The 26,520-nt window shown below is 46.0% G+C and overlaps 1 protein-coding gene across 7 annotated transcripts in view; it reads left to right on the forward strand.

The window, feature by feature from the left end:
• The window catches only part of APBA1 (amyloid beta precursor protein binding family A member 1), a 467,998-nt gene that overhangs the window by 408,369 nt on the left and 33,109 nt on the right, over nt 1-26,520 (forward strand). For 6 of the 7 annotated variants that reach the window (XM_060199719.1, XM_060199722.1, XM_060199723.1 and 3 more), the window contains exon 3: nt 21,932-22,027. The exons of the other annotated variant lie outside the window; for it this stretch is intronic. In XM_060199719.1, coding sequence (XP_060055702.1) covers nt 21,932-22,027 — 96 coding nt within the window. The remainder of the gene's footprint in view (nt 1-21,931; nt 22,028-26,520) is intronic. 7 annotated transcript variants of the gene reach the window in all.

The following is a 26,520-nucleotide window of genomic DNA, read 5'->3' on the forward strand; positions in this document are numbered from 1 at the left end:
CCATCCTTTTCCTTTTTTTTTTTTTATTCTTTAAGATGTAGTAATGACCTTATTGTTCTAACTTACAACTACAAAGGCTTGATCTTAAAGTCCCTTTTGGAGACTACAATAATAATAGTACATTTCAGTCATGTAAAAAAAAAAAAAAAAAGGTAGGAAATGTGTACTTAGGCTCTCTCTTACCTAGATCTCAAGTCTTTTTTTTTTTTTCCTTAGTTCTTTTGGAGGAGTTAATAGTTTACAGTCCAGTCTTTAATACACAGGCACAGCCTCTTATCTTCCCTTGGTAATGTCTAAAAGAAAGAATAGGACCCCAGTGTCCCTTCATCCTGTCCCTTCCCCAAATTTCTTTGCTTTGGTGCAATATGCCTCTCGCAGTCCAAGTTTCACCTTGATGCTGATTCTGCCTTTAAAGTCTGACCTGTCATTTGGGCTCCAGGCAGCCTCTGTTTGCAGAGCCTGAAGGGTGTCTCCATAATGACCTCACAGAAGTGTCACTGGGGCAGGAGAGATAGCATAATGGCTGTGCAAACAGACTCTCATGCCTAAGGCTCCTAAATCCCAGGTTCAGTCCCCTGCACTACCATAAGCCAGAGCTGAGCAGTGCTCTGGTGTTTCTCTCTGTGTCTCTCTTTCTCTCTCTGCATTTCTCTCAAAAATATAATAAATAAAATAATTAAAAAAAAAAGAAGTGTCAGACTGGAGTCACCAGAGTAAACAAGTCTGATGGTTTGCACATTAGGAGACTAAGCCTGTCAATCTTTTTATGCCCCATGGAAGGAACGGCTTTTTTTTTTTTAACATGCAGACTCCAGGGTTGTTTTTTGTTTGTTTGTTTGTTTTTCTTCATCTGACCTCACTCCCAGGAGGAATCTTTCTCAACTCTTTTAATGAATTATCTCACTAGTGGGTGTATATATGACACCGTGTCGAGAAATGACAGTACAAGCAGCAGGGAAGGGATTTGACAATTTTGCCAGAGAGAATTTTCTTAGCACGTTGCAGATAGAAACTTGATACATGGGACGGAGGTTTGGGTATCTAATAGCACTCACTTAATAAGTTGGAGCCCAAGAAACTTCCCAGGAGTCTCCAGAAAAAATTGACTTGACTCCCCAAACTCTGCATGCTCTGTATTTTCCTATGATAAGTGGTCTGAGGTGATACAGGTGAAGAGAGGAAGAGAAGACAAGGAGAGGAAGAGATATATCACAGATAATTGAGTTCTTTATGTAGCCCAATTAAATCCTGGGCCCATATAGACCTAGGGATGAGGAAATGGGATTTATCTATAAATGTGATCATCTGCACTTAGAAACACTCTCAGTACAGTTGTAATTGGAAATGTGTTCTGAATGATAAATATATATAAAATTTCTCGGCCCACTTTGTTAGAAACAGTTTTCACTCCCCACTGTGGTGAGAGTACGTGTAGAGAGGGCGCTGTTTAATGTAGAGAAAGGCTTCACAGGGGGAAGACTTCCTAGCCCAGCCCCCCTCCCACCCCTCTCCATTAGACAAGGTTTGTAGCCCATCTGGGCACCCAGCAGCCTCTGTTCTCACAGCAAGCAAGCCAGCCTGGATCATTTTGTTGTTGTTGTTTGTTTTTTAATGGAAACACAAAAGAGGCTCCCTCCATGATGTGATTTCCTAATTTGCACCAGCCACCCGAGTAAGGCTTTCTAGTCGTGGACTCTTTCCCTCATTCCATTTTCATCCACCAGCCACAGGAGTCTGTACTCACCTGTGGCTTACTGAGTTTCTGAAGAAATCCCAGTTGTATTTTGTTGAGTTTTCAGCTGATTTTTATTGCCTTTTCTAGTTGATAGGGGAGAGCAAAGTGAGATAACATTTACTTCATAACCATTGCCTCCAGAAGTCTCTCCCATGAGGTGATTTCCTACTATAAGTTCTAAGTAGGTTTGTGACCTGTGACTACTTTGGAGGGACAGTAGGGATCCCCATCCTCCATCCTCTGCAGGACCAGGCTCCCTTATAAGTCTACTCCTGTTATCTAGGACTTGTCTGTCACACTGCCTCTTACCTTGTCCAGATCACACTTGGATTCTGTGCAATCAGAGTGGCCTCAGCTCCCTTTAATAAGTCCCAGGATTCTAAACTTCCTGATTAGGGGCCAGTGGAAGAAAGAGCTCACTTGGTTAGTCTGCTCCTTTGCCATACGTGTGACCCAGGTCTGAACTTGCCCCCCCCCCCCCCGCTACATTGAAGGTGCTGTGTTGTCTCTTTCTCTCTCCTTTTCTGTCTTGCTCTAAAACAAACAAAAGTCTAACAGATTATTTGGCAGCAGTATCTCTGAGGTGCAGTCAGACAGAGTGACTCGTTTAGACTCTGGACTGTGATTTAACACCCAGTTCCTTACTAGCTTGTTTTTTGTTTCTGTCACGTGTATTAGTCTGTCACCTCTAACCCACTCTCAGCCCCTTGGGGGCACTGTGTCCTTTCCTCTTCTTGGATCTCATGTCACACAGGGTTGGTGCCCAGCCAGTATTCTGGCATGAAAACCTCATCTGAACTGGCTCGCCATAGGTGAAATCATATCTAAAGTGACAGTCCTGGGAGACAGCACACTGGTGATGCAAGAAGACTTTCATTCCTCAGGCACCAAAGGCCCCAGCACCATAAGCCAGAGCTGAGCAGTGCTATGGTTTAAAAAAAATTGATGATGATGATGATGATGAAAATCTTTGTTCTAAACCTGACCCACTGCAGCTCACTCTGCCCATGACCTTGAGTCAGTTACCAGTTCCTCTTCCTGAGCTTCTGTTTCCTTATCAATCACCTGAGTTGCCAGGTGTTTCCTGAGATCACTAAATGAAAATGGCTTTGAAGATAATGACCTGTACAGAAATATAAATTCCCCTTGTTTGTTGCCTTGGTAGGTCACAGCTCACTTGGCATTTGGGGGGTGTCATCCACAGACTGGATTTGGGAAAGCTGGCCTCTTAATAACCCTTCCTGATGTCTGGAATGGGGCTTTCGTCCTGCTCTTGTCAGCGCTCATTATCATCCCTGCCCTCACAGAACTGCCATCTTTGTCAGTCATTCTAACCACCCCAGATCTTTGCTTCCACTTTGATCACTGATTCATCAAGTTTATTTATTTGGCCTGGCTCCACCTGGTGTGCTGTGTCTGCCTACACTGCTAACTAGTGATAGTACCCATACGTACCACCTTCTTCAAGAACATTTACCTTTTTAAAATACATTTTATTTTAATGAGAGAGATACAGAGAGAAAGAGGAAGAGAAGCCAGAGCACTGCTCAGCTCTGACTTCTGGTGTTGGTAGGGATTGAACCACGAACTCTAGCCTCAGGCATGAACTTTTTTTTTGTGTGTTGTGGTTATGCTGTCTCCTCAGCCTTTTATTGGCATTCTTAATTCCAGAGACCAATGGGAAGAAGTGTTTTGAGGCAGAAAACCATTTCACCTGCTCTCCATTAACACTTCTTAGTCAGAAACCAGCATCTCCAGACACTGCTGTGAAAATCCTGGCAAGTGAGGACTGGGTGTTAGCACCCACCCCAGTCATGTGCAGTTGTGAGAAAGGTGATGTAATGGGGCTGGAGGAACTTCATCTGGGCTCTGCGCTGCTCCAGGTCACCTCCCATCTACCCTCTCTTCTTTTCCTCTAGCCCTGAATTCAGCATCAGCCTGCATAGACCTTGTTTTGTTTTTGTTTTCTTTTTTGACTGTTGCTAGGAAACTACTGACCCAGGTCAAGTGCACATTCCAACTCATGAAGACTCCTTTGCAGCATCTTAGCCCATTGACCTTGTGGTTGTGCTGTCAAGCTCACAAGGGCAAGTGAGAAGAACTGTGTTACTGATGGGAGGATTATGCTTTTGTGGAAGATGCTTGTTAAGGTGTCCAAACCAAGAGATTTATTTCCTTGTGCCAGCCCACACCCAAGGAGATTCTAGCCAGCCATGGTTTGTCCAGGATATGGGTGGACAGGCGGGAGGGGAAGGAGGGGTTCCTATCCAAGGATATTGAGCTCTATTTTGAGTGTATTTGTGTCTGAAACAACTAGATCTCATTTGCTTAGAAATGGGGCTGAGAAGATAGCATAAATGTCATACAGAGAAACTCATGCCTGAGGCTCAGAGGTTCCAGATTCAATCCCCAGCACCACCATCAGTCAGAGCTGAGCAGTGCTCAGGGGAAGAAAGGAAGTGAGGGAGAAAGGAAGAGAGGACAGGAGGAAGAAAGAGATAGAGAAAGAGGGAGGGAGCTGTTAGTCTATCAGCATCCCAAGAAGCATGATCTTAGAACCAAAGGACCTGCTATCTAATTAACAAAAATGTGCCCCAGTGTGCTTCACCTAGTGATGACCTCAGAAAACAATAGGAACCTGCTCTCCGGACAGTCAAATGGTGCTGGTGGGATAGATGCTCACAGCACCTGCTGGCAGCATTCCTTGCCGTTTCTGGGCCTAATCGTTCTAGTTTTTACCTATTGTTACTTTTGGGTTGAGGGCTGGCCCCTGGATTTTGCACTCAAAGGCTTGTGTCTTGGTCTTTGTTGAGTGAATTCACTCCCAGCTATTGTACAGTAAAGTGCCCAGAATTTCGTGGCATCAAAAACACTCAGCTTACTGATTATCACAGTTTCTGTGGTGAGGAAGCTGGCATGCCTTAGCTAGTACTCTGCTTTACAGTCTCAAGAACTATAATCAGGGGGCTGGGTGGTGTCCACCCAGCAGAGTGGACACATTATAGTGTACAGGGACCTGGGCTCAAGAACCCATTCCCCACCTGCTAGGGAGAAGCTTTACCAGCAGTGAAGCAGTGCAGCAAGTATCCCTCTTTCTCTCTCCCAGTCTCTCCCCTCCCCCCCCAGTTTCTCTCTGTCTATAATAAAATATGAAATTTAAAATTTAAAAAAATAGCTGCAAGGTTAAGTGCATCTATCACCCGGGTTTGAATCTCCGCACCCCATCTGAAGTGGGGAAGCTTCATGAACAGTGTAACAGGGCTGCAGGTTTCTCTCTTCCTCTTTGTCTCCCCTCGCAATTTCTCTGTCCTGTCAAATAAAATATAAAGTGAGAGGGGGACTGCAAGCAAGGCATTTGTGGCCTGTTGGCATCTTACTCTCAGCTGAGGAAAGGCCTGAATCTAAACTCACCTGCTAGTCAGCAGTGTATGGCATCAGTGCCTGCAGGACTGAGGGCATTTGTTCGCTGCTGCCCGTTGCTCAGAGGCATCCTTGTTTCTTAGCCTCGTGGGTGCTCTCTTACATGCCAGCTCTGTAATCAAGCGTGCAGGACAACTAGACCATGAGGCTTGTTAGCTAAATGCAAGAGTGACTTCTGTCACCTTTGCCGTTTTTTTTGTTTTTTTTAATTAGAGTGACTCACTAACTCACACAGTGCAGAGTCTGAGTGCTGGGAGGGTCAGGACCACTGGGGCCGTCTAAGCAGTCTGCCAACCCATCTGGTGTCTTGTCACTGTGTCAGTGGAACTTCTGGAGCTACACTGTGAAGACATAGAACTCTCAGCCTTCTCTTAACCTTTTACCTTGCAGGGTCCCACTCAATTCCCTGCTGTGCTTATTTTGTCAGCTGGGATTAGGCAGATCTGTGGATCCTGAATTGACAAAGCCAGGGGGTACAGAAAGGAAACACTAGGAGGCAGGCAGCTCTGTAAAAGAAAGTTGGGTGATCTCATGAAAGCCTATGGAAATGGGGAGAATACATTGTCCTCGAGAAGCAAGTGTGTTAGAAAGGTTCTAGCTTTTTTCTTTCTCTTTGTTTTGAGGTCCTCCTGGCCTCCAGGGACAGAATGGCCTGGGCTACCTGCTGTATTGTCTTAAACCCCTGCCGCCCAATCCAGGCCCCAGAATGTTTTTGTTGTTGACCCACCCACCATGCTACAGAAATAACACCATTGTTTCCCTGTGTCCTGGGAGAACTGGTAAAAGGAGGCACCGTGCTAAAGGGTTCTTGTCTGTGCTGAGAGAGCTGAATAGTGAAAACAGACAGAGAAGCTGGCTATCACCTGAAGGCCTCAGTGTTCCCCTGGGGTATGGTTTATGGCTCAGCCTGTCCCCATCTCAGCCCCTTCTTGCTGCAGGTGACGTTTCCATCCCATGTATCCTCCATTATTGATGAGGCAGGGAGAAGGCCATGGTGAATAATTCAGCAGGTTTCCAGTGCAGACGGAGCATTAAAGGGAAGGAGAGACTGCATATGGGGGGATTGGGGAAGGGATACTGGGTGCTCTTGTACTCAGTGCTTTCTCAGACTTCCCACAAGGCCCCTGGGTTCTCTGTGTAGTCTAGAGACTGAAGTCTTGTTTCTGGTGGTTTCCAGGGTAATAACTGCAAAGATGAGCAGCTTTCCACAGCAATATTACAATTGCTTATGGCTGGGCTGGTAGCTTATGAATGTGAGCCAAAGCTGCTACTTTTGTTGTTGTTGTTGTTATTGTTGTTGTTGTTATATTTCTGGTCATCTCTTGTTGGCTTCACTGCTCCAGGATGACTTTTTACCCCCTTCAGATAGAGACAGAGAGACACAGAGAGAGAGAGAGAGTGAAAGAAATTACAGCACTGAGGCTTTCTCCAACACCAGGCTTGAACCTGGGTCACAAACTTAATAAAGCTCAAGTGAGCTATGTTTTCTTTCTTTCTTTTTTTTTTTTTTGCCACCAGGGTTGTGTCTGGGTTTGGTGCCTGCGCCTCAAATCCATCACTCCTGGTGGCCATTTTTCCCTTTTTGATAGGACAGAGAAATTGAGAGGGGAGAGGGAGACAGGGAGATAGACACTTGCAGCCCTGTTTCACCACTCATGAAGCTTCCACCCTTGAGACGAGTACCAGGGACTTGAACTCAGGTTCTTGCACATGGTAACATGTGCACTCAACTGGGTGAACAACCATCCAGCCCCACCAAAGCAATTTTTAAGGCTGATGGTGAGGAAAATGACTTTACCTGTGAACTTGGGAGCTTTAAGTGGTAAGGAGTGTGATGTCTAAACACTGTAGAATCAACACCTAGAAGTTGGTCTCTCTCTCTCTCTCTCTCTCTCTCTCTCTTCCTTCCTCCCTCCCTCCCTCCCTCTCTCCTATTCAGAGAGGTATTTTATTTATTCTATTAATTGGGGAGTTTAATGATTTACAGGAAATACAGTTGTTGGTACATGTGTAAAATCTCTCAAGTTTTCTGCAAAACACTCTAACCCCCTGCCTAGGTCCTCCTCCACCATCATGCTCCAGGACCTGAAAGAGTCTGCCCCCCCCCTCCTTTACTTTGGTGCAATACACCAAATCCAGTCCAAGTTCTGCTTTGTATTTCCCCTTCTGTTCTTATTTCTTAAGTTCTGTCCATGAGTGAGATCATCCCACATTTATCTTATTGATCCTTCTCTTTGTGGCTTATCTCACTGAGCATGATGATTGCTGGGAGGAGGAAGGATGTATGTGGAGAGTCTCCCCTGCCTGCCTCCCCCCCCCCCACACACACACACATGCTAGTCGTCAGGAAGGAGAAATTCACCATGTTGAGGCCTTTTCTCAACTGAACTGTTTTAGACAAAATGCAACCTGACTGCCAGCAAAAGGGCTCTGACACACAAGAGCAAGTGGAGAGGGAAGGAGTACAGTGCCTGAGGCCCCAGCCCTCTGAGCCTGCAGGGCTGGCTAGCCATAGCTCTGCCAACCCTCTGCTATATGCCTGGGCTTTCCCCTGAGGACTGCTCACATCTTTTGTGTCTTTTTCCCCCCTTGCTTGTTGACCCTAACACAATTATTGGGGTTATCAGAAAAGTCATGACATAGTAAATTTTTTTCTATTTTCCTAGGCAAAAAAAATAACGTCATATCTCTTCCATCAACCCAATGGTTAACTTTACAGACTGTCTCCAAGCATGACATCGTGTCTACTAGACGGTGTGGTGAAGAAGAAAGTGGGAGCTGGGAGAAGAGATGGCACCCGAGTCCTCTGTGCCTTCTGTCTTTCCTGCCTCTTTGTGTTTCCTTGTTGCCTGGGTCATTATAATATGGGTACACTTGGGGTGTCTCTCCTTTTCCCTCTCCCTCTCATTTCCTGCTTTCAGAGCCACCCTGTCCGCCTTTGTTTCCATGGGCTGCCTCGTTCAATTTCACCCATGCTTGTCTTGACCTTTTTTAACCTGCTGAGGGCTAAGGGCTCCAATCCAGCTCTTATTTTTTTTATTGCAGAGAGAGTGAACCAAACCCCAGCACCAAAGCTTACTTCAGTTTAGTGGGGACCAGGCTCAAACCTGGGTCGTGCACATGGCAAAGCAGCGCACTACCCAAGTGAGCTTTTTCACCAGCCCCAGTCTGGATCTTGAACCCACATTAGGACTGACTGCCTGTTGGTCTGAGTGGAGCCCTGCTGTCTCAGGTGGCCGCTTCCTTTTGTGTTTGTGAAGCTGGCTTGCCCTCACCCCCTTACTCAGGCTGCAGTGGAAGGGAGCTGCCCCAGCTCACAGCAAACTTGAGGCTGTGTGGTCCCCTCCCCACAACCCAGGGACCCTGAGACCCAGGCCCTGGCTGGCCACTGGGCTTCTGCACTCTCAGCACCCAGCAGGTGCGTCCAGCTGAGGCCCCAGAGAAAGCCTCCTCCCCAGCTCCCACCCCGCCCACCCAGCAGAGCCGGCACTTTCCTCACAGGTTCTATAAACACAGCAGAGCCTGTGAAAGTTTCTGGTGGCACCTTGCAACTGAGTTTATTTCCCCCAAAAATAGTCGGCATCACTGACAAAAATGTGTGTATTGGGTGGTGGGTGGAAGCAGCCCTTTTCCAAAACATCAGGTGATCTTGTTTCTCCAGTGAGACCCACCCACCAGGCTGCTTGGAGGCAGAGGGGTTAATGGGGTGGATCTGACACTCCAGGGTGGCCCCAGCTCCTGTTACCAGCTGCATTATTGACTGGGACATTGGACACCCCTGGAAATAGGCCACCAGACAGCCCCCGAGGTCAGGAGGCAGCCCCAACTCACAGGCAGTGCTCGGCCAACCTGAAGCCCACAGCCCTGGGAGGATGGAGAATTTCTGGATGTACCAGTTTGAGTGTCAGGAAGATGAGGTAGGTGGGTCCTCAGGCTTGGGGTTTGTCATCCCTTCTGGTCCTGGCAATATGGAGACCGTCCTCTGTGCTGCTCATCCTGGAAGGCAGGAGTGAGCCAGCAGAGCTGGAGCACAGGCATGGCCCAGCCCGGGGGAGGAAGTGGAGTCAGGGGAGCCGAGATACCTGCAGAGAGAGATCTGTCTGCTCCCAGGAGGATGCTCTGCTCTCTGCCTCCCTGTCCCCTGCCCTCTTTTCTGTGTCCTCACATGAGCTGTGTTGGACATGGAAGCCCCCCAATTCTGTGCCCCATGTGGGTCTCTGCTTTCATGACTTGGAATGGGAAGGGCTGGGCGGGTGGGTGAGGTGATGGCCTACTGGGCCCCAGGCAGCAGCTCCTGCATAGAAAGCCCTGTGTACACAGGGCTGGGCTTACTCTCAGCTGGTGATGCTGTGACAGCAATGATGGTCTCTCAGTGGCAATTTTTTGTTCCACACCAGGGTTATCACTGGGGCTTGGTGCCTCCATGACAAATCCACCACTCTCAGTAGCCATTTTTCCTTTTTTCTTTGTTTTCTCTCTCTTTTTCTTCGTTCTCTATTTCTCCTTTCTTTTTTTTTTTAATTTAAGACAGAGAGAAATTGAGAGGAGAGGGAGAGAGAGAAAAGGAGACCCCTGCAGACCTGCTTTATAACTTATAAAGCTTCCCCCTCTGCAGGTAGGGTCTAGGGATTAACCTGGGTCCTTATGCACTGTAATATGTGTGCTCTACTAGGTGCACCACCACCTAGCCCCTTCTGACTCACTTCCAAATTTTATTATTATTTTTGTTTGTTTTTCCTTGATAGGACAGAGAAATCAAGAGGGAAGAGGAGATAGAGGGGAAGGAAGAGAGGCACCTGCAGTGCTGCTCCACTACTCAGGAAGCTTCCCCTGCCCCCCCCTTAGGTGGGGACTGGGAGCTTGAACTTGGATCCTTGCACATGTCATGGGTGCTCAGTCAGGTGCACCACCTGGACCTTGTTTTCTCACTCACTGAACTCTAGTTCAGCTGCATGGGGATGAAAGTGCAGGAAGGGTATAGATGGATCTCTGTGAGGAAGTGGGTTACATGTCCCCTCACTCATCCATCCTCATCTATAGTGCATTTCAAATAGAGGGGCTGTTTCACAGGGGAAGTGATAACTTCTGTTTGCAAATCAGCTTTGGGGCCAGCAAGAAGGCTCACCTGGATAGTGCACTGTGCTTGGCCATGTGTGCAACCCAGGTTCAAGCCTTGTTCTTATCACTATGAAAACTGTGGTCTCTGTCTCTAAAAGAAAAAAAAAAAAAAGAAGAAGAAGAAGAAAGAAAAAAATCAATCTTGTCAAGATGACAGGTTATCTCATCTTATAGTAATAACTGCTCCATAGTTAGCTGGGCAGTGCTTTTTAAGTTTTGAGTTTTGTTTTGCCTTTGGGCACATGACTTGAGAAGCTTAGTGCCCTTTTGGTAGTGTGAACATAACAATGGTGTGGCATCGCCGTGATCAAAGGGCTTTTTCTTGGAGCAGATTATTGCCTGGCAAGGTTCTGAGGTACAAGGAGCTTCAATCCTTTACACTGCTGAGACCTAGGACTGGGGTTTGGAGTGTTTTCCCTGTGGCAACAGAGAGTAGAAATAGCTCAAATACTATAACTGACAGCTTACTACAATGTGTTCTTCTGGCATTAATTGAGTCATTCATAAATGTGTATATCAAACATTTCATTGGACCCAGGCTATTATCATCTTAATGGCGTCATTATTGCCCCTCCAGTGCTTGTGTTTGAGTTTCTGCTGCAGCACTTTAAGGAAATACAAATGTACATTGATGATGTAGTTTGGATTGACAGTGAATCATGATGGTGATCTTAACTAATTGGAATTTTCAGAAACACTAGCATATTTCAGAAAGTTATCATATGCTTGGATTTTAAAAAAGTAGTAAAATAAGCCACAGCACCACTGTAAGCCAGAACTGAGCAGTGCTCTGTTCTTTCCCTCCTATATTTCTTTCTCATTAAAATAATAAAATATTTTTAATTGGGCTAGGAAACAAGATTAAAGCAATTTAGATAAGTGAGAAAAACAGCATACACTTATGTGAAAAAAGAGGATCCGACTGGATAAACCTATTTGCATAGTGCAAAAGCTGTTTGAGGACACTGGAGCTCGAGAAGTGCTGTGATCCCCAGAACAGCACAAATGTGTACCTTTGAAATTCACACATCAAAGAGAAGGTGGTGGGAGTAATGGAATAGGGTGGCCAGCTACTTGATTGTGTCTATGGGTGGAAGGTTGCCTTGGAGGATGCTTGCTGCATCGGCAAGACTGTCCTAAGCACATAAGGGTGCTTGGTTTGCTACCATCTTCTGCCAAGGCGGGGAGACAGATTCTGACCGGTTTCTAGTAAAGTAGAAGCCTGAGCTGCACCTAGGGACAGATATCTATGCAGGCTCATGAGGCCAGTGCTTCCTGTGTTCAGAACCTACTCCCTGTGCAGTCAATCCACTTTCCTCTGATAGATCATGTACCCAGAGATCATGTCCTTGCATCCTCCCATACGTCATGGAACTTTTGGTGTCAGTTTTATTTGGATTCCTTTGTTTCTTGGAGAAGAAAATGTAGCTTTGTTGTTTGCTAAGATACTGTCAATCATTCTCCTATAACATCATGATGTTTTCCCACAAACTATGAAGGAGAAAAGCATGCAGTTTAAAATGGCACAAGTAAAACACAAACACTTCTCATAGCAGAGGGATTCCTTCTGCCTGCAAATTGGAAAGAAGTAATGAAAAGGGGGGGATATTTGGAATGGATCTTTGGAGGCTGGTGGACATGTGGAGCTGAGACAGGAGCATGACGGGCAGGAGCAGAAATGCACAGCTTATGAAACGGGGGCAGAGTGTTTCATCTGGTTTGGCAAATACAAAGAACTGAAAGGGAAAATGATGAAGAAATAAGGTCAGACCTTGCGGCAGCTTACGTGCCACGGTGAAGTTTATTATCCTATATAGAGAAACAAACCACTGACACTGTTGAGTTGGCTGACTTGCTCAGAGTTTATTGAACTTTAAGAGAGGATTTGGTAGACTTGGGAGAAGGGGGAGTGGCACCTAGGCAGTATGCATGGTGTGGAAACACAGTTTGGTGAGAGGTGACACATTTACCTGCAACATAGTCGTGTAAATTAACATGACCTCATTTTTTTGCCATTGCTGTGACTTGGAGGCCAACATTTTCAGGTGTGTGTCTGTGTGTCTGTGTGTGTGACAGAGGAGGGTAGGAAGAGGGAGGGAGAACGATAACGCACAGACAGAAAAGGACTTTAAAGCTTATTCCAGTGAGGTGAGGACTAAGCTCAACTCTGGAGTGTGTGTGGTAACCCAAGTGCACCATCCAGGTGAGCTGTTTTGCTCGCCCTACCTCAATTGTTTTTTAAACTTTATTCATTTATTTTGATGGGACAGAAATAGAGAGGGAAGGGGAATAGAGAGGGAGAGAAGGGGAGAACCAACAGCGTGCTTCACTACTCAATGAAGCTTCCCTCCCACCTATTGCAGGTAGGTACCAGGGGCTTGAACATGGGTCCTTATGCAGTGTAATGTGAGCACTCAACCAACCAGTGCCCCACCAACCAGTCCCCCTCAATTTTTAAAAATGTAAGTAAATATACAATGAGAAGCCTGTTATCTTAGCTTGTATTGTTATAACAAGATGCTGTAGATTGGATGGCTTGAACAGAAATTTATTTTGAAGTCTTCAGATCTGGGTCTGGCAAGGGATGGAGAGGGTGCTGGTGAGGGTGCTTCTCCTGGATTGCAGAGAGCTGACATTTTACTACTGTGCCCTGCTGGAGGGAGAGCAGTAGGAGGGGCAGCCGGCTCTCCAGGATGTCATGCAGAAAGGCATTAGTTCATGGGGGTCCGGGTGGCAGCACACTTCACTGAGTGCACATATTACCCAGGTTCAAACCTGCAGGTTGGGAAGCTTCATGAACTTTGAAGCAGATCTGATGATGTCTCTTTTTCTTTCTCCCATCCTATCACCCTCTCCTCTCTCAGCTTCTCTCTGTTCTATCGAATGGGGAAAAAATGAAATAATTCTCTCATGGGAGCTCTACCATCGTGGTCTTAGTCACCTTCTGTAGGCTCACCTCCTAGCAGCATCACAGAGGGCACTAGGGTTTCAACACAGATTTGAGATGGGCAGTGACATCCATTATACAATACTGGTGAAGAATCTCGATGAGCCCTTGGTGTTTGCGTCTCAAGTAGAATGTTGGCTGCTTGGTGACTTAGGAGGAGGGGAGGGGAAGGGAACTCATTCTCAGGTTCTCTGATGTCCATATAGGTGAGATCCCTAAGTTTAGTGCCCTTATAGATTTGGCCACTTTATTTATTTATTTATTAAATATTTATTAAATAAATATTTATTATTAAACAGTTATTTATATTTATTATTTATTAATATTAAACATTAATAATTATTTATACTATTTATTGTTAAATATTTATTAAATAACTATTTGGCCACTTTATTTATTTATTAAGAATTATTATGGAATTACAAGACTTACTATGTATGTGTATGTGGTTTTAATTTTTTATTATCATTATTTATCCATTTATTGGATAGAGGCAGCCAGAAATCAAGAGGGACAGGGGTGATAGGGAGAGACAGAGAGACACCTGTAGCACTGCTTCACCACTCACAAAGCTTTCCCCCTGCAGGTAAGGACCAGGGGCTTGAGCCCAGGTCCTCGAACATTGTAACATGTGCTCAACCAGGTGTGCCACCACCCAGACCCGTGTGTGTGTGTGTGTGTGTTTATTACTACCAAGTTTATTGATGGGGTTCAGTACTGGCACTACAAATCTACTGCTCCCTGCAGCCATTTTTTTCCTTTTTTTTCTTACCTATTTTTTATTGATTGAACAAAAAGAAATTGGGAGGGGGTAGAGAGGAGAAAGAGGCATAACTGCAGCACTGCTTCACTACTCATGAAGCTTCCCCCTGCAGATGGTAACCAGGGGCTTGAACCAGGGTCCTTATGCATTGTAATATGTGTGCTGTATAAGGCAGGTTCTCTATCCCTGGCTCCCCTTTAAGATTTTTATTAGACAGAACAGAGAGAAATTGACAGGGACGGAAGATTAAGAGAAGGATACCCAGAGACCTGCTTCACTATTTGTGAAGTGTCCTCCCCCTGCAGGCAGGGAGTGGGGGCTGGAACCCCAGTCCTTGAATATGCTTATGTTTGTGCTCAACTGGGTGCACCACTGCCCAGCCCCCTACTATGTTATTTTTAAAGGATTGTTTGCTGGGAACCAGCAAATGACTCACTTAGTAGAACACACATTACCATTCTCAAGGTCCCAGGTTTGAGACCTGGGCTATTACATGGGATCCCCAGCTCTGGTGAAGCTTCATGAACTGCAGAGCAGTGCTGTGGTGTCTCTGTCTCTTTCTTCCTCTCCATCTAGTCTTTCACCCTCTATCTAGAGGAAAGAACAGAAAAGAAAGGAAGAGAAAATGGCTGCTGGGACCAGTGGAGTCATGGAGTCACTATGTCCTGTGATAACTCTGGTGGCAAAAACAAAAAGTGATTTTTCTCTACTCTTCAATGCAATGAGAACTTTCATCTCTGAGTTTCTTTTGACCACCATCAACTGGAATTTGTCAAGGTTGGCTAAAGCTGCCTGGGGTCTTTGTCCTAAATGGTGGTATATCTTCACTACTGGTGTACAGTGTTGCATATCAGCCCCAGAGCAGGGCACCGGCAAGGGATTCTGTTTCTGTCAGGCACTCAGATATGGCACCATTCTCAGCACCCATATTCCAAAGGACTGCTTTGAGCAGAAGACAGTCAGCACATCCCAGAAGCTGCTCCTGTTCTTGCCAACCCCCCTCCCCCCAAACCCACCTAGGCTCTGAGGCTCCTGGACAAGCCAATAGGAGTCTTAGAAATAAATATGAGATCTTTGTGGTATGATTCTACAGCGCATTCTTCCCCCCACCCCGTGTGTGTGTGTGTGTGTGTGTGTGTGTGTGTGTGTGTGTGTGTGTGTGTGTGTGTGTGTGTGTGTGTGTTTTCTCCATGAATGCAGTTTTAATAAGTAGACAAGATAAGGTGAGGATAACACTCCCATGGAGATGTGTAGTCCTTGGGAACTCTATTATATTGGTGTGAAGTCATTTTTTGTTACTGCTAGAATCTTTTAAAATAGGAACAGAGAAGTTAAGAGGGAAGGGGAATTAGGGAGAGAAAAAGAGAGATGTCTGCAGGCCTGCTTCACAGCTCATGAAGCTTCCCCCCCGTACATGGGGGCTAGGGGCTTGAACCTGAACGTAGTAATACGTGGGCTCAACCAGGTGCGCCACCACCCGGCCCCCATAGTATTTTTCAAAGGTGAAGTGCAGCTTGTGTTTCCTGGAGTCACATTATGCTTTTGAAAATGAGCCTTCACATTAGAGAGCCCGATCGTGGTGACTGAAAGCTGAACCCTGGGCTCAAGTTTTGTTCCTGGGCTTCCTGAGGCCAGGCACTGTGGCAGGATGGGCACTATGTCTTCTCCACCAGGCATAGGAGGAGCTGCTGTCTTCAGTGAGGGGCTCCGGTGGCTGGTCTGCACCCCATTCCACCCCTCACTGCTGGCAGCTCACTCCCTTGCCTCACTCTAGAGCCAACCCTTCCCACTCTATGAATACAGCAGTTTTCAGGATTCAAGTGATGAATCACCTGCCCTGAGAAGCCTTCCCTCTTGCAGACGTAATCCCCTTCAGTGCTTATCCCCAACTGGGGGCTAATATCTGCCCTGTCTCTTCCCTTCATCTGGAGAGAGGTAGAGACTGGAGCCATGCCCTCTCAGGCATCTTTGTTTCTGGCACAGTATTAGGGGCCCAGGTGAGCCCTGAAAGGTCTGTGGTAAAAATCACTGGATAATCCTTCTCTGTGTGCTGCTCAGTCTCCTGCAGCCATGGCCTGAAAGCTTCCTGAGTTGTTATTCTCACTTCTGCCAACAGCCGTGCAGTCTTTGTCCTTAAGAGATGCCATTTCAGGATGAAAATGAACTCTAGTTTTTTCCCTCTGGATATTTTTTGTACCTTGAGAACACCTGTGCTCTCAGGACAGGACTATCCATTAAAGAGACTGGGTCTTCTCTCTTACTCTCTTTTCTTTCCTTTTTTAAAATTATTTTTATTATATCTATCTATTTATTTATTTATTTATTGTATAGAGATAGCCAGAAATCAAGAAGGAAGGGGATGATAGAGGGGGAGACAGAGAGACACCTCTAGCACTGCTGCACTGCTTCACTGCTTCACTACTCGCAGAGTTTTCCCCCTGCAGGTGGGGACATGGAGCACAAACCCAGGTCCTCATGCATTGTAACAGGTGTGCTCAACCAAGTGCACCACCACCCAGCCCCTTTCTTTTCTTTTTCCTTTTCCAACAAGGTTGTTACTAATGTTTTTGTGTTAGAGAACATTTTAAAAAAATTTTTAGTAGTGATTTACAAAATTATAAGATAATAAGGGTATAATTCCTCACTGTTCCCACCACCAGAGTTCTGTGTCCCCATCCCCTTTGTTGGAAACTGCAGGAGTTCTCCTAAGGTCACAGAGACGGGATGACTTTATAACTAGCTACATATCTACAGCTATTTTTTTACCCATTCTTTTCTTTTTTTAATTTTTATTTCTAAGATAGAAATATTGACAAGGCCACAGGATAAGAGGGGGACCATTCTGCACAATTCCCACCACCAGAACTCCGTATCCCCTCCCCTCCCCTGATAGCTTTCCTATTCTTTATCCTTCTGGGAGTATGGACCCAGGGTCATTGTGGGGTGCAGAAGGTAGAAGGGCTTCTGTAATTGCTTCCCTGCTGAACAATGCCCTTTTTTTTTTCTACAGCCCTGTCTTCACTTCTTGTCTAAGTCACACCTACACCTGTTACTACTTCCGAGTGTCTTTCCTTTTTCCCTCTTCTCTCTCAGATAAGAGAAACAGTGCCTGGCTTTCTGTGGTGTTTTCCAGGTTCACTTCCCTTTCAGTGATGATGCAGAAACAAAAGATTGCTGGTGGAATGTGGCTACAGAGCCTTCTCTGTGTGCTACTCACCTCCTCTGCAGCCATGGCTTGAAAGCTTCCTGAGCTGTTATTCTCACTCTTACAAACAGCAATGCAGTGTTTGCCCTCAGGAGATACTAGTTTAGAATGAAAATTAATACAAACTTTTCCCTCCGGTTATTTTCCCCTATTGTTTGCCCCTCTGGGAGTATGGACCAAATTTCATTTTGGGGTGCAGAGGGCCACCCAGGTTATTGCTGGGCCTTCGTGCCTGCATGGCTCCACCATTCCCAAGGACCATATCTTTGTTTTCTACCTTTGACCTTTCCCCTTTCTTTTTGATAGAGGGTGGGAGAAAAAGAGAGGAGAGATACTTGTGGCACTGTCCACAGCTTATGAAGCTCCCCCACCCCCGCAGGTAGGGGCAGGGTGCTTGAGCCTAGGTCCTTACCCAGGATGGCATGTACTATACAGAGTACACTACCACCTTAGTCTGGAGTACCTAAGTCTTAAGGCCCCTGAACAATGGCAGTAAAATCCACATCCTTGTGAAGAACCTGCTGTAACACAATTTGCAAAAGACGAGTTGTGAGAGCATAGGGGGACTCTGAATGCAGGTCACCAGCTGTACAGACAGGCAGGGACTCTAGAGGGCTCATTTGTATGCAGAAAGCCAGGGTTCCATGCGTGATTCAGACTTCTGGGAAGATGTATATATTTTCTTTTCAAAAATTACTTACAGGGGTGTTGGGCAGTGGTGCACCTGGTTAAATGCACATAGTACTAAGCACGAGTACCTGCACAAGGATCTAGATTTTATCCCCTGGATCCCCCACCTGTAGGGAAGGTGCTTCACAGGCAGTGAAGCAGGTCTGCAGGTGTCTTGTCTTTCTCTCTGCCTCTCTTTCTACCCCTCCTTTCTCAATTTCTCTCTGTTCTATTAAATAAAATAGAAAAAATGATCACCAGGAGCAGTGGATTCATAGTACAGGCACCAAGCCCCAGCAATAACCCTGGAGGAGGAAAATGATTTATGGGGGCCAGACATTGGTGTACCTGTTTTTTTTTTTTTTTTTTTAACCAGAGCAATGTTCAGCTTTGGCTTGTGGTAGTGCAGTGGATTGAACCTGGAACTTTGGAGCCTCAGGCATGAGAGTCTCTTTGCATAACCTTTATGCTATCTACCCCTGCCCATTACACCTGGTTAAACGCACACTACTATGCACAAGGACCTGGGTTTGAGCCCTCAGTCTCCGTCTACTGGGGGGATGTTTCACAAGCAAGTAATGCAGGCGTCTTTCTCTTTTCCATCTCAATTTCTCTCCATCCTATGAAAGAAAAAAAAAACCTAAAAAACACTAGAGTGGATTAGTTGTGTAAATATAAAGCCCCAGCAGTAACCCTGGTAGCAATAAAATATAAATTTAAAAAATTTTAAAGATTATGTATTAGTGAGAGAACAACCAGAGCATCACTGGCATATGTAATGCCAGGTATCAAACTTGGGACCTCATGCTTGAGAACCCAGTGCGCTCTCTTCTGCACCTGCACCCAGGCTTCAAGATGTGTGTAAGGTCCTTGCAGTTTCACACATTGCTTCCCCTCCACTCTTCTGTACCATTTGCCTTGTGGCACATTCTCCCGTTCCACACAGAGATCTTCTACTGGTGTCTCTGACTCAGCTTCCCCAGAAGGACCAATGGAGCACAGAAGCAGCTTCAGGCCAGTGCTAGTGTTATTATGCTTCCTTTCCTTGAGGGCCTCCCCTCCACTCACTCACAGCCCCATCTCCTCAAAGAACCAATGCTTGTGTCAGTTACACTTCATGCCATCTATCAAACATCACCAACAAACCATGAAGCAATGCCTTCTTCCCCACAAAGGAGTCTCCCTACAGAATTTCTGAGCAACTCTGTGGCTCATCTGAAGATTCCTTTCATCTCCCACAATATCTCGGGAGTATACAGAAGGCTCTGGGTGTGGACTGGAGAGGGCTTATAGAGTCTGTCCTAGTCATAGTTCGGGCTTACATTCTCTCTCTCTCTCTTTTAAATTTATCTATTTATTCCCTTTTGTTGCCCTTGTTTTTTATTGTTGTAGTTATTGTTGTTTTTATTGCTGTCATTGTTGGATAGGACAGAGAAAAATGGAGAGAAGAGGGGAAGACGGGGGTAGAGAAAGACACCTGCAGACCTGCTTCACTGCCTGTGAAGTGACTCCCCTGCAGGTGGGGAGCCGGGGGCTCAAACTGGGATCCTCACACCAATCCTTGTGCTTTGTGCCATGTGCGCTTAACCCGCTGTGCTACTGCCCTACTCCCATATTCTCTCTTTACTCATTCATTGTTGGAGTGTTTAGGGAACTCATGCTGGGTGTCCGACTTGGCTCAGAGCAGAGCTGGAGAGCTTAGTATTCTCTCCCAGAAAGGCCTGTCTCTGCTCCATCCCCTTGAGGCAGTGATGCTTCCAGTGAGGACTTCTCCCCCCAGATAGTATGCTAGAATTTATTTTCAGCCACATCATTTCACAAATGATTGTTTTTTAACTGTTCTAACAGCAGGCGTTGTCAGGTTTGAAGGCTGAAATGTCTGAATTTTCAGTGACCTGTGCATGAAACCAAACATTTGGACTCTGATCTGACTAGAAAACACCAATGGTGGAGTCCCTAGTTGTGAAGGTAGATCCCAGCTGCCTCTTTAAGTATTGGTATTTCTATTTTAACTTTTTCTGTCAGATCATCTTGAGCAGATGATTTTTTTAAATTTTTTATTATCTTTATGTATTGGATAGAGACAGCCAGAAATTGAGAGGAGGAGGAGGGAAGATAGAGAGACAGAGAGACACCTGCTTCATCACTTGCAAAGCTTTCCCCCTGCAGATGGGGACCAGGGGCTCGAACCCTTGTACACTGTAATATGTGCGCTCAACCAGGTGCACCACCACAGGGCTCCAATTTTTTTTTTAATTTTAAAAAAATATTTTATTCACTTATTGGGTAGAAACAGAAATTGAGATGGAAGGGGAAGATAGAGAAGGAGAAGACACCTGCAGCCCTGCTTTACCACTCCTGAAGCTTCCCCCCTGCAGGTGGGGACCATGGATTTGAAACCAAATCCTTGTACATTGTAACGTGCTCTCACCGGGTGCACCACCACCTGGTTCCCAGCAGATGACTTTATAAGACATTTGTTATCCAAGGTCTTCGTGCCTTTCCATAAAAGATAATACAAACAAGGCCACAGCCCTGTGACAACAGCAATTCTGTAAATCAACATTTCTTCAAAAAGGGGTCCAGGGAAAAAAACCAAACATTGATGTGGTGCTCTAGCTGTATTTAAATAGTTGGCTGAGTACTAGCAAAATAGCTCACTTGGCTAGTGCTCTGCTTTTTCATGTGCACATCCAAGGTTCGAACCTGGTCCTGACCATATTGGAGGAAATTTTGGTGCTGTGGAACCTTTCCTTTTCTGTCTTTATCTAAAAAAATAAATAAATAATGAACACTTGACCTAAGTGAGCTATAAAAACACTACTCACAATTGTCAAAGTATTGCAAACACTCTAAATGCCCACTAGGTGACTGGATGAAGAGGTTTAGGGATATATTAATACATTCAATGAAAAATTACTCTGCAATCACAAAGGATGACTTGCCAGTATTTGGAATAAAGTAGCTGGCTGGAACCAGGGGTGATTATGCTAAGTGAAATAAAAGGTGAAGGACAGCCAGCAAAAGGTTTCACTGATATGTGGACTGTAGATGACTAAAGTAAATGAACTTTCAAAAAAAAAAAAAAAAGAAGAAGGAGGGAGGAGGAAAGGAAGAAACTGAATGCCCTCTTGGACATTGTAAGAACTGCGGTGGCTGAGGCAGAGAGGGAGGGCAAGGGAACTGGTGAAAGGTGTGACTGAACACTCACCTTCTGTGGATATGACCTTATATTCCTAAGATCTTATCATTTTGTAAAAACAGATCACTAATTTTAAAAACGACTGTGAAAGCCTCATATGAAATAAATGTTAACAAAAAAGGGTAGGAATTTTAAAAAGAAAGCTTGAGAAATCCAGCCCCCCCCCCTTTTTCCTTCTTATTTGTCGGGGAGGAGAAAGAGAGACCTATAGAACTGCCTCACCACTCATGAAGCTTCCACCCTGCAGGTGGGGAGCAGGGGCTCAAACCCAGGTCCTTGAACATGGTAATATGTGTGCAGAACCAGGTGTCACCCCAGTCCTTAAAATCGAGCCTTGTTTGTGTACTTAGCTGGCATGTCTTTTTATTTTTGGACCCAAGGATACCTTCCTATCTTTCTCTCTCTCTTGCCCTCTCCCTCTCCCTCTTCCTCTCCCTCTCCCTCTCCCTCTCCCTCTCCCTCTCCCTCTCCCCCTCCCCCTCCCCCTCCCCCTCCCTCCCTCTCTTTCTTTCTTTTTTTTTTCCCCTGCCACCAGTGTTATTGCTGGAGCTCATTGCCAGCACTGAGTCTACTGCTCTTGACAGCCATTTTTTCCTTTTCATTTTATTTGACAAGACAGAAATTGAGAGGGAAGGGTGAGGTGGAGAGAAGGGAGGGGAGGGAGAGAGATCTGCTGACCTGCTTCACCACTCATGAAGCTTCTCCCCTGCAGGTAGACATCGGGGCTAAAACCCAAGTCTTTGCGCATAATAACAGGTGCACCCCCACCTGGCCCCCAAAGACATTTCTTTCTATGGTATGTTCCTGGTTGAGTTGGGCTTCCTCCTCTGCCTCCCCAGACTCTCACTGTGCTTCTCCCTTCTCTGTTGCAGTCTCCATCTCCTGGCAGCTCCTCACCCCTGGGTGCAGAGTCTTCAAGCATACCCCTTCATCCCAGCGACCCTACAGAGGCCTCCACCAACAAGGAGGTAGGGTGCGTCTTCTCCCCATGACCATCAGTCCACTCTCCTTAATTCTCACTTTAGCTCGCACTTTCTGCAGCCTCTCTCATAGCTTTTCTTTCAAAAAAAAAAAAAAAAAAAAAAAGGTTTACTTTTTTATTACCCCAGGGTTATCACTGGGGCTTGGTGCCTTCATAACAAATGCACCACTCCTCACTTTTTTTTTTTAATTTGATAGGACAGAGAGAAATTGAGAAGGATGGGGAGATAAGCATGGAAAGAGACAGAGACACACTGGAAAACCTGCTTCCCCACTCACAAAGCTCTCCCATCCACCCTCCTGCAGGTGGGGATCAGGGCCTTGAACCCAGATCCTTCCCATGGTAACATGTGCACTTAATCAGGTGCACCACTACCTGCCTGTCCCCGCCCCCCCAAAAAAAAAATATTTGGGAGCATCACAGTTAGTCCCTGGTGCACAGGGGGCCACCAGGATGACGTCTGGCAGCGAGGTGCCGGGCTGGGTGAGCTATGTCTCATGGCAGCAGGCTGATCCCTGTCCTGCTGTACTTCCAGCCTGCACTGACTGTTCCAAAAGTGACACTGGTCTAGCCCGGCACACACACACTGCAGTGATGTCCAGGGGCTTGTGTGGGGGCTGGAAAGTTCCTGAGTGGAAAACGAGTGGAGTCCAGCTTGGAGCTCACCGGCTGCCCCTGCAGGGCACACCCTTGAAATGTGTTGTTGGGCCTGAGGAGCTGAAGTTTCCATTTAAATTAAATAACTGCATGTGACCAGAGGCTGCTGCACAGTGTCGTCTTACTTTATTTATTTATTACCTCTGACAGATGGTTCTGCTGGGGATTAAATGTGGGACCTTGGAGCCTCAGGCATTGAAGTCTTTTGCAGAACCACTATGCTGTCTCCCCAGCTGACAGGGTCATTGTAAAGTGTACTTCTTGGTGGGAGTTGGGAGGTGATATAGCAGGCGGAGTGCTCAAATTACCATGCACAAAGACCTGGGTTCAAATCCCTGCTCCCCACCTGCAGGGGGCCGGGGAAGTTTCACAGGTATTGAAGCTGCCAATCTTTAGGTATTTCTCTCTCTCTCTCTCTTTTTCTCTTTCTCTCTCTGCTCACCCCTTAATGTTTTATCAAATAAAATTAAAAGGAAAAAAAAAGGAAAATATGGCTCTCGGGAGTGGTAGATTTGTGGTGCTGGCACAGAACCCTAGCAATAGCCCTGGTGGCAATAAAGTGTCCTTGAACAGGACTTACTGTCACCTGACTTGTGGGGGCCAGACTGAGCTCTGGCAGAGGGGGGCTGAGTGAGAAAGTGTCGCTTGCTCCCACTGAGGGTCTGAGGCTAGAAGGGGGCAGTGCTTTTCCCTGAGAGGAGCCTCTGCCACCTCTGACACTGGTGAATGGCTCTGCTGGAGCTCCTCACCCTTTTGCTCGTAAGGTCACGTGAAACAAGAAGGAAGAGTTCTCCCTTTTAACCTCATGGTTATCACTTCTAAAAGAGTATTGGTGAAAATTCACCCTCGGCGGGGATGGGCATTGGGTACAACGTACACAGTAGAAATCACATGCTAACAGTGTGCAAGGAGCTTGGTTCAAGCCCATGGTTCCTACCTGCAGGGAGGATGCTCCACTACTGTTGAAACAGTGCTGCAGGTGCCTCTCCCTATCTTTCCCTCTCCTCTCTTGGTTTCTGTCTTCTAAGTAAAAGAAAAAAGGAAAGGTGAGGTGGGGGGGAGATGGCCACTGGAAGTGATAGATTCATTTTGCAGGCACTGAGCCTCAGTGATAACCCTGGAGGCAATAAAAAAACTAACACAAGAACAAGCAAAAAAAAAAATCACCCTTAAAGTATCACTGAATACATTTGAGGCAGTTAAACAGTTATTCTGGGGAGAAGTTTATTATTTTTACTTATTGTTAAATATTTACTTATTTATTTATTTATTAATGAGCCAGAGAGAGCATCTCTTTGGAACATGTGATGCAGGGGGTTGAACTCATGCCCTCATGCTTGGGAGTCCAACACTTTATCCACTGCACCACTCCCAGGCCACTGAAGTCTACTTTTTAAAATAAACTTATGCCAAACCAAATAGACACAAGTAGGCTGTTGCTGAAATGAAATCAACATCAAATTTAATTTTGTAATACATGTTGCCCTCCTGTGAAGGGTTTGGATTTTTTTTTCTTTTTTGGGTCACCACTTCTAGAAGACTTTTTTGTTTGTTTAAAGATAAAGGGAGGGGGATAGGCAGTAGCACAGTGGGTTAAGCGCACATGGCATGAAACACAAGGGCATGTGTAAGGATCCCAGTTCGAGCCCCCCACTCTCCACGTGCGGGGGTGGGGGGTTCGCTACACAAGTGGTGAAGCAGGTCTGCAGGTGTTTTCCTCTCCCCTTCTCTGTCTTCCCCTCCTCGCTCAGTCTCTCTCTATCTTATCCAACAACAGTAGTAATAGCAACAATAACAATAAAAATAACAACAATCATAAACAACAAGGGCAACAAAAGGGAAAAAATAGCCTCCAGGAGCAGTAGATTCATACTGCAGGCACCAAGCCCCAGCAATAACCCTGGAGGCAAAAAAAAAAAAAAAAAGACAAAAGGAGAGAAACAGGGAGAAAGGAGAGACACCTCTCATGAAGCATGTCATGTACAGAGTGTTCATATGATAGTGTTCATATGATGGGGGCAGGACTCAAACCCAGGTCCTTACTAATGGCAAAGTGTGCTCTCTACCATGTGAGCTAGCTACTAGCCCAGATCTGAGGGGTTTTTTTTTGGGGGGGGGGGCTGATTGTTCTGTTTTTAAGAAAAATTTTAAAATATTTGTCTATTTACTGGGTAGATACAAAGAGAAATTGAGAGAGATGGGGGAGATAGAGAGGAAGAAAAACACCTGTAACCCTGATTCACCTCTTGTAAAGCTTACCCCCTGCAGTGGGGACCAGGTTCTTGAACCCAGGACCTTGCACATTATAATACATGTGCTCAGTAGAGTGCGCCACTGCCAAGACCCAAGGTTTTTTTTTTCCCCCAACAGTTATTTTTAAGAGAGTGCGTGAGCACATGTGAGCACCAAGTACCACTCAGCTCTGGTGCACGGTGGTGCCAGGAATCAAACCTGTCACCTCAGGCATGACATCCCTATACTCTCACACTGAGCCAGCTCTCTGATGCTGTCTTCCAGTCTTGATCCTCAGACCCTTGGCCACAAGGAAAGGAGAAATAGGGTCAGCCAAATTTTCTGCAAACTGTCCATCCCAACCCTTTACCCTATAATTTATACATAACACACAGATTGGTGAGAATAATAGCAAGATGAGTGACAGCAGTAATGACAACTGATGAGAGTTAAGATTTCTTGAGCACTTATAATGTCCAGGTGTGGGGCCACACTAAGTCACAGAGAGTGAATCTGTTTCATTCTTAAAATCATTCCTGTGGGAATCAGTAAGACCATCCTCCTCTGTTGGCTGAGGAAGCTGAGGTTGAATGACTCAAGTCACTTAAGGCCCCAGAGGTCACAAGTAGCCCCGTTAGGGTTTGAACCCAGAGCCCCTCTGTGAACCCAGGTTGTCCACACCAGCATCTGCACAGCCCAGACCTCCTACACAACAGTCTTCCCAATCCTTAGCCCTCAGTTGTTGTGCCTTGAGCCTTTTTTTTTCCCCACCAGGGTTATTGCCTGCCGGTGAAGTCAGACAGGAGTCCTGTCAGACTCCACTGCTTTCAGGAGCTGTTGTTTTTCTCTCTCCCTCCTCCCCTCACCAAAGATGGGGAGAGACACCTGCAACACTGCTCCACCACTCATGAAACTTGCTCCTGAAAGTAGGGCTGGGGCATTGAACCCTGTGTCCTCACACATGATAACCTGTGTGCTTCACTGGGTGAACCACCACCCAACCCCAATGTGAGTTTCTTTAAAAGATAATTCTTTCTTGGGCTGGGTAAAGTGCAGGTTACTATGGGCAAGGACCTGGCTTCAAGCCTCGGGTTCCCACCCACAGGAGGGATGCTTCACAGACAGTTGTGCAGGGCTTCAGGTGTGTCTCTCCCTTTCTATCTCCCTTCCCCCTTCTCAATTTCTCTCTGTTAAAATAAATACTTTTTTAAAAAGGTTCAAAATGATCCTTTCTAAAACAGGAAGTCCAACCAAGCCTTCCCATCGAGCACATCTTCAGTCAGTGGTTGCCCCGTGCACAGTGCATTTATTGTGTGTTCAATGTTGAATTCTTGTCATTGTCATGAATTATGTACAACACTTCATCTTAAGTTTCTTTAACTGCCTCCACTTAAACATTAGCACTTATTTTTTTTCTGACACTGTACAGATATCAGCTAACCATCCCCTCTGCTCTGTGGACATGGCATAAAGTGCTACGACACACACTCGTCTCCCCAGCACCCCCAGTCCTTATTCCAGAACCTTCACTCTTCAATCCCCCCACCCCCTACCCTTACCCCTGCCAAACCTCCCAGATCACAGCACCAG

Source organism: Erinaceus europaeus, chromosome 10 (genome assembly GCF_950295315.1).
Source record: "Erinaceus europaeus chromosome 10, mEriEur2.1, whole genome shotgun sequence".
Lineage (NCBI taxonomy): Eukaryota > Metazoa > Chordata > Mammalia > Eulipotyphla > Erinaceidae > Erinaceus > Erinaceus europaeus.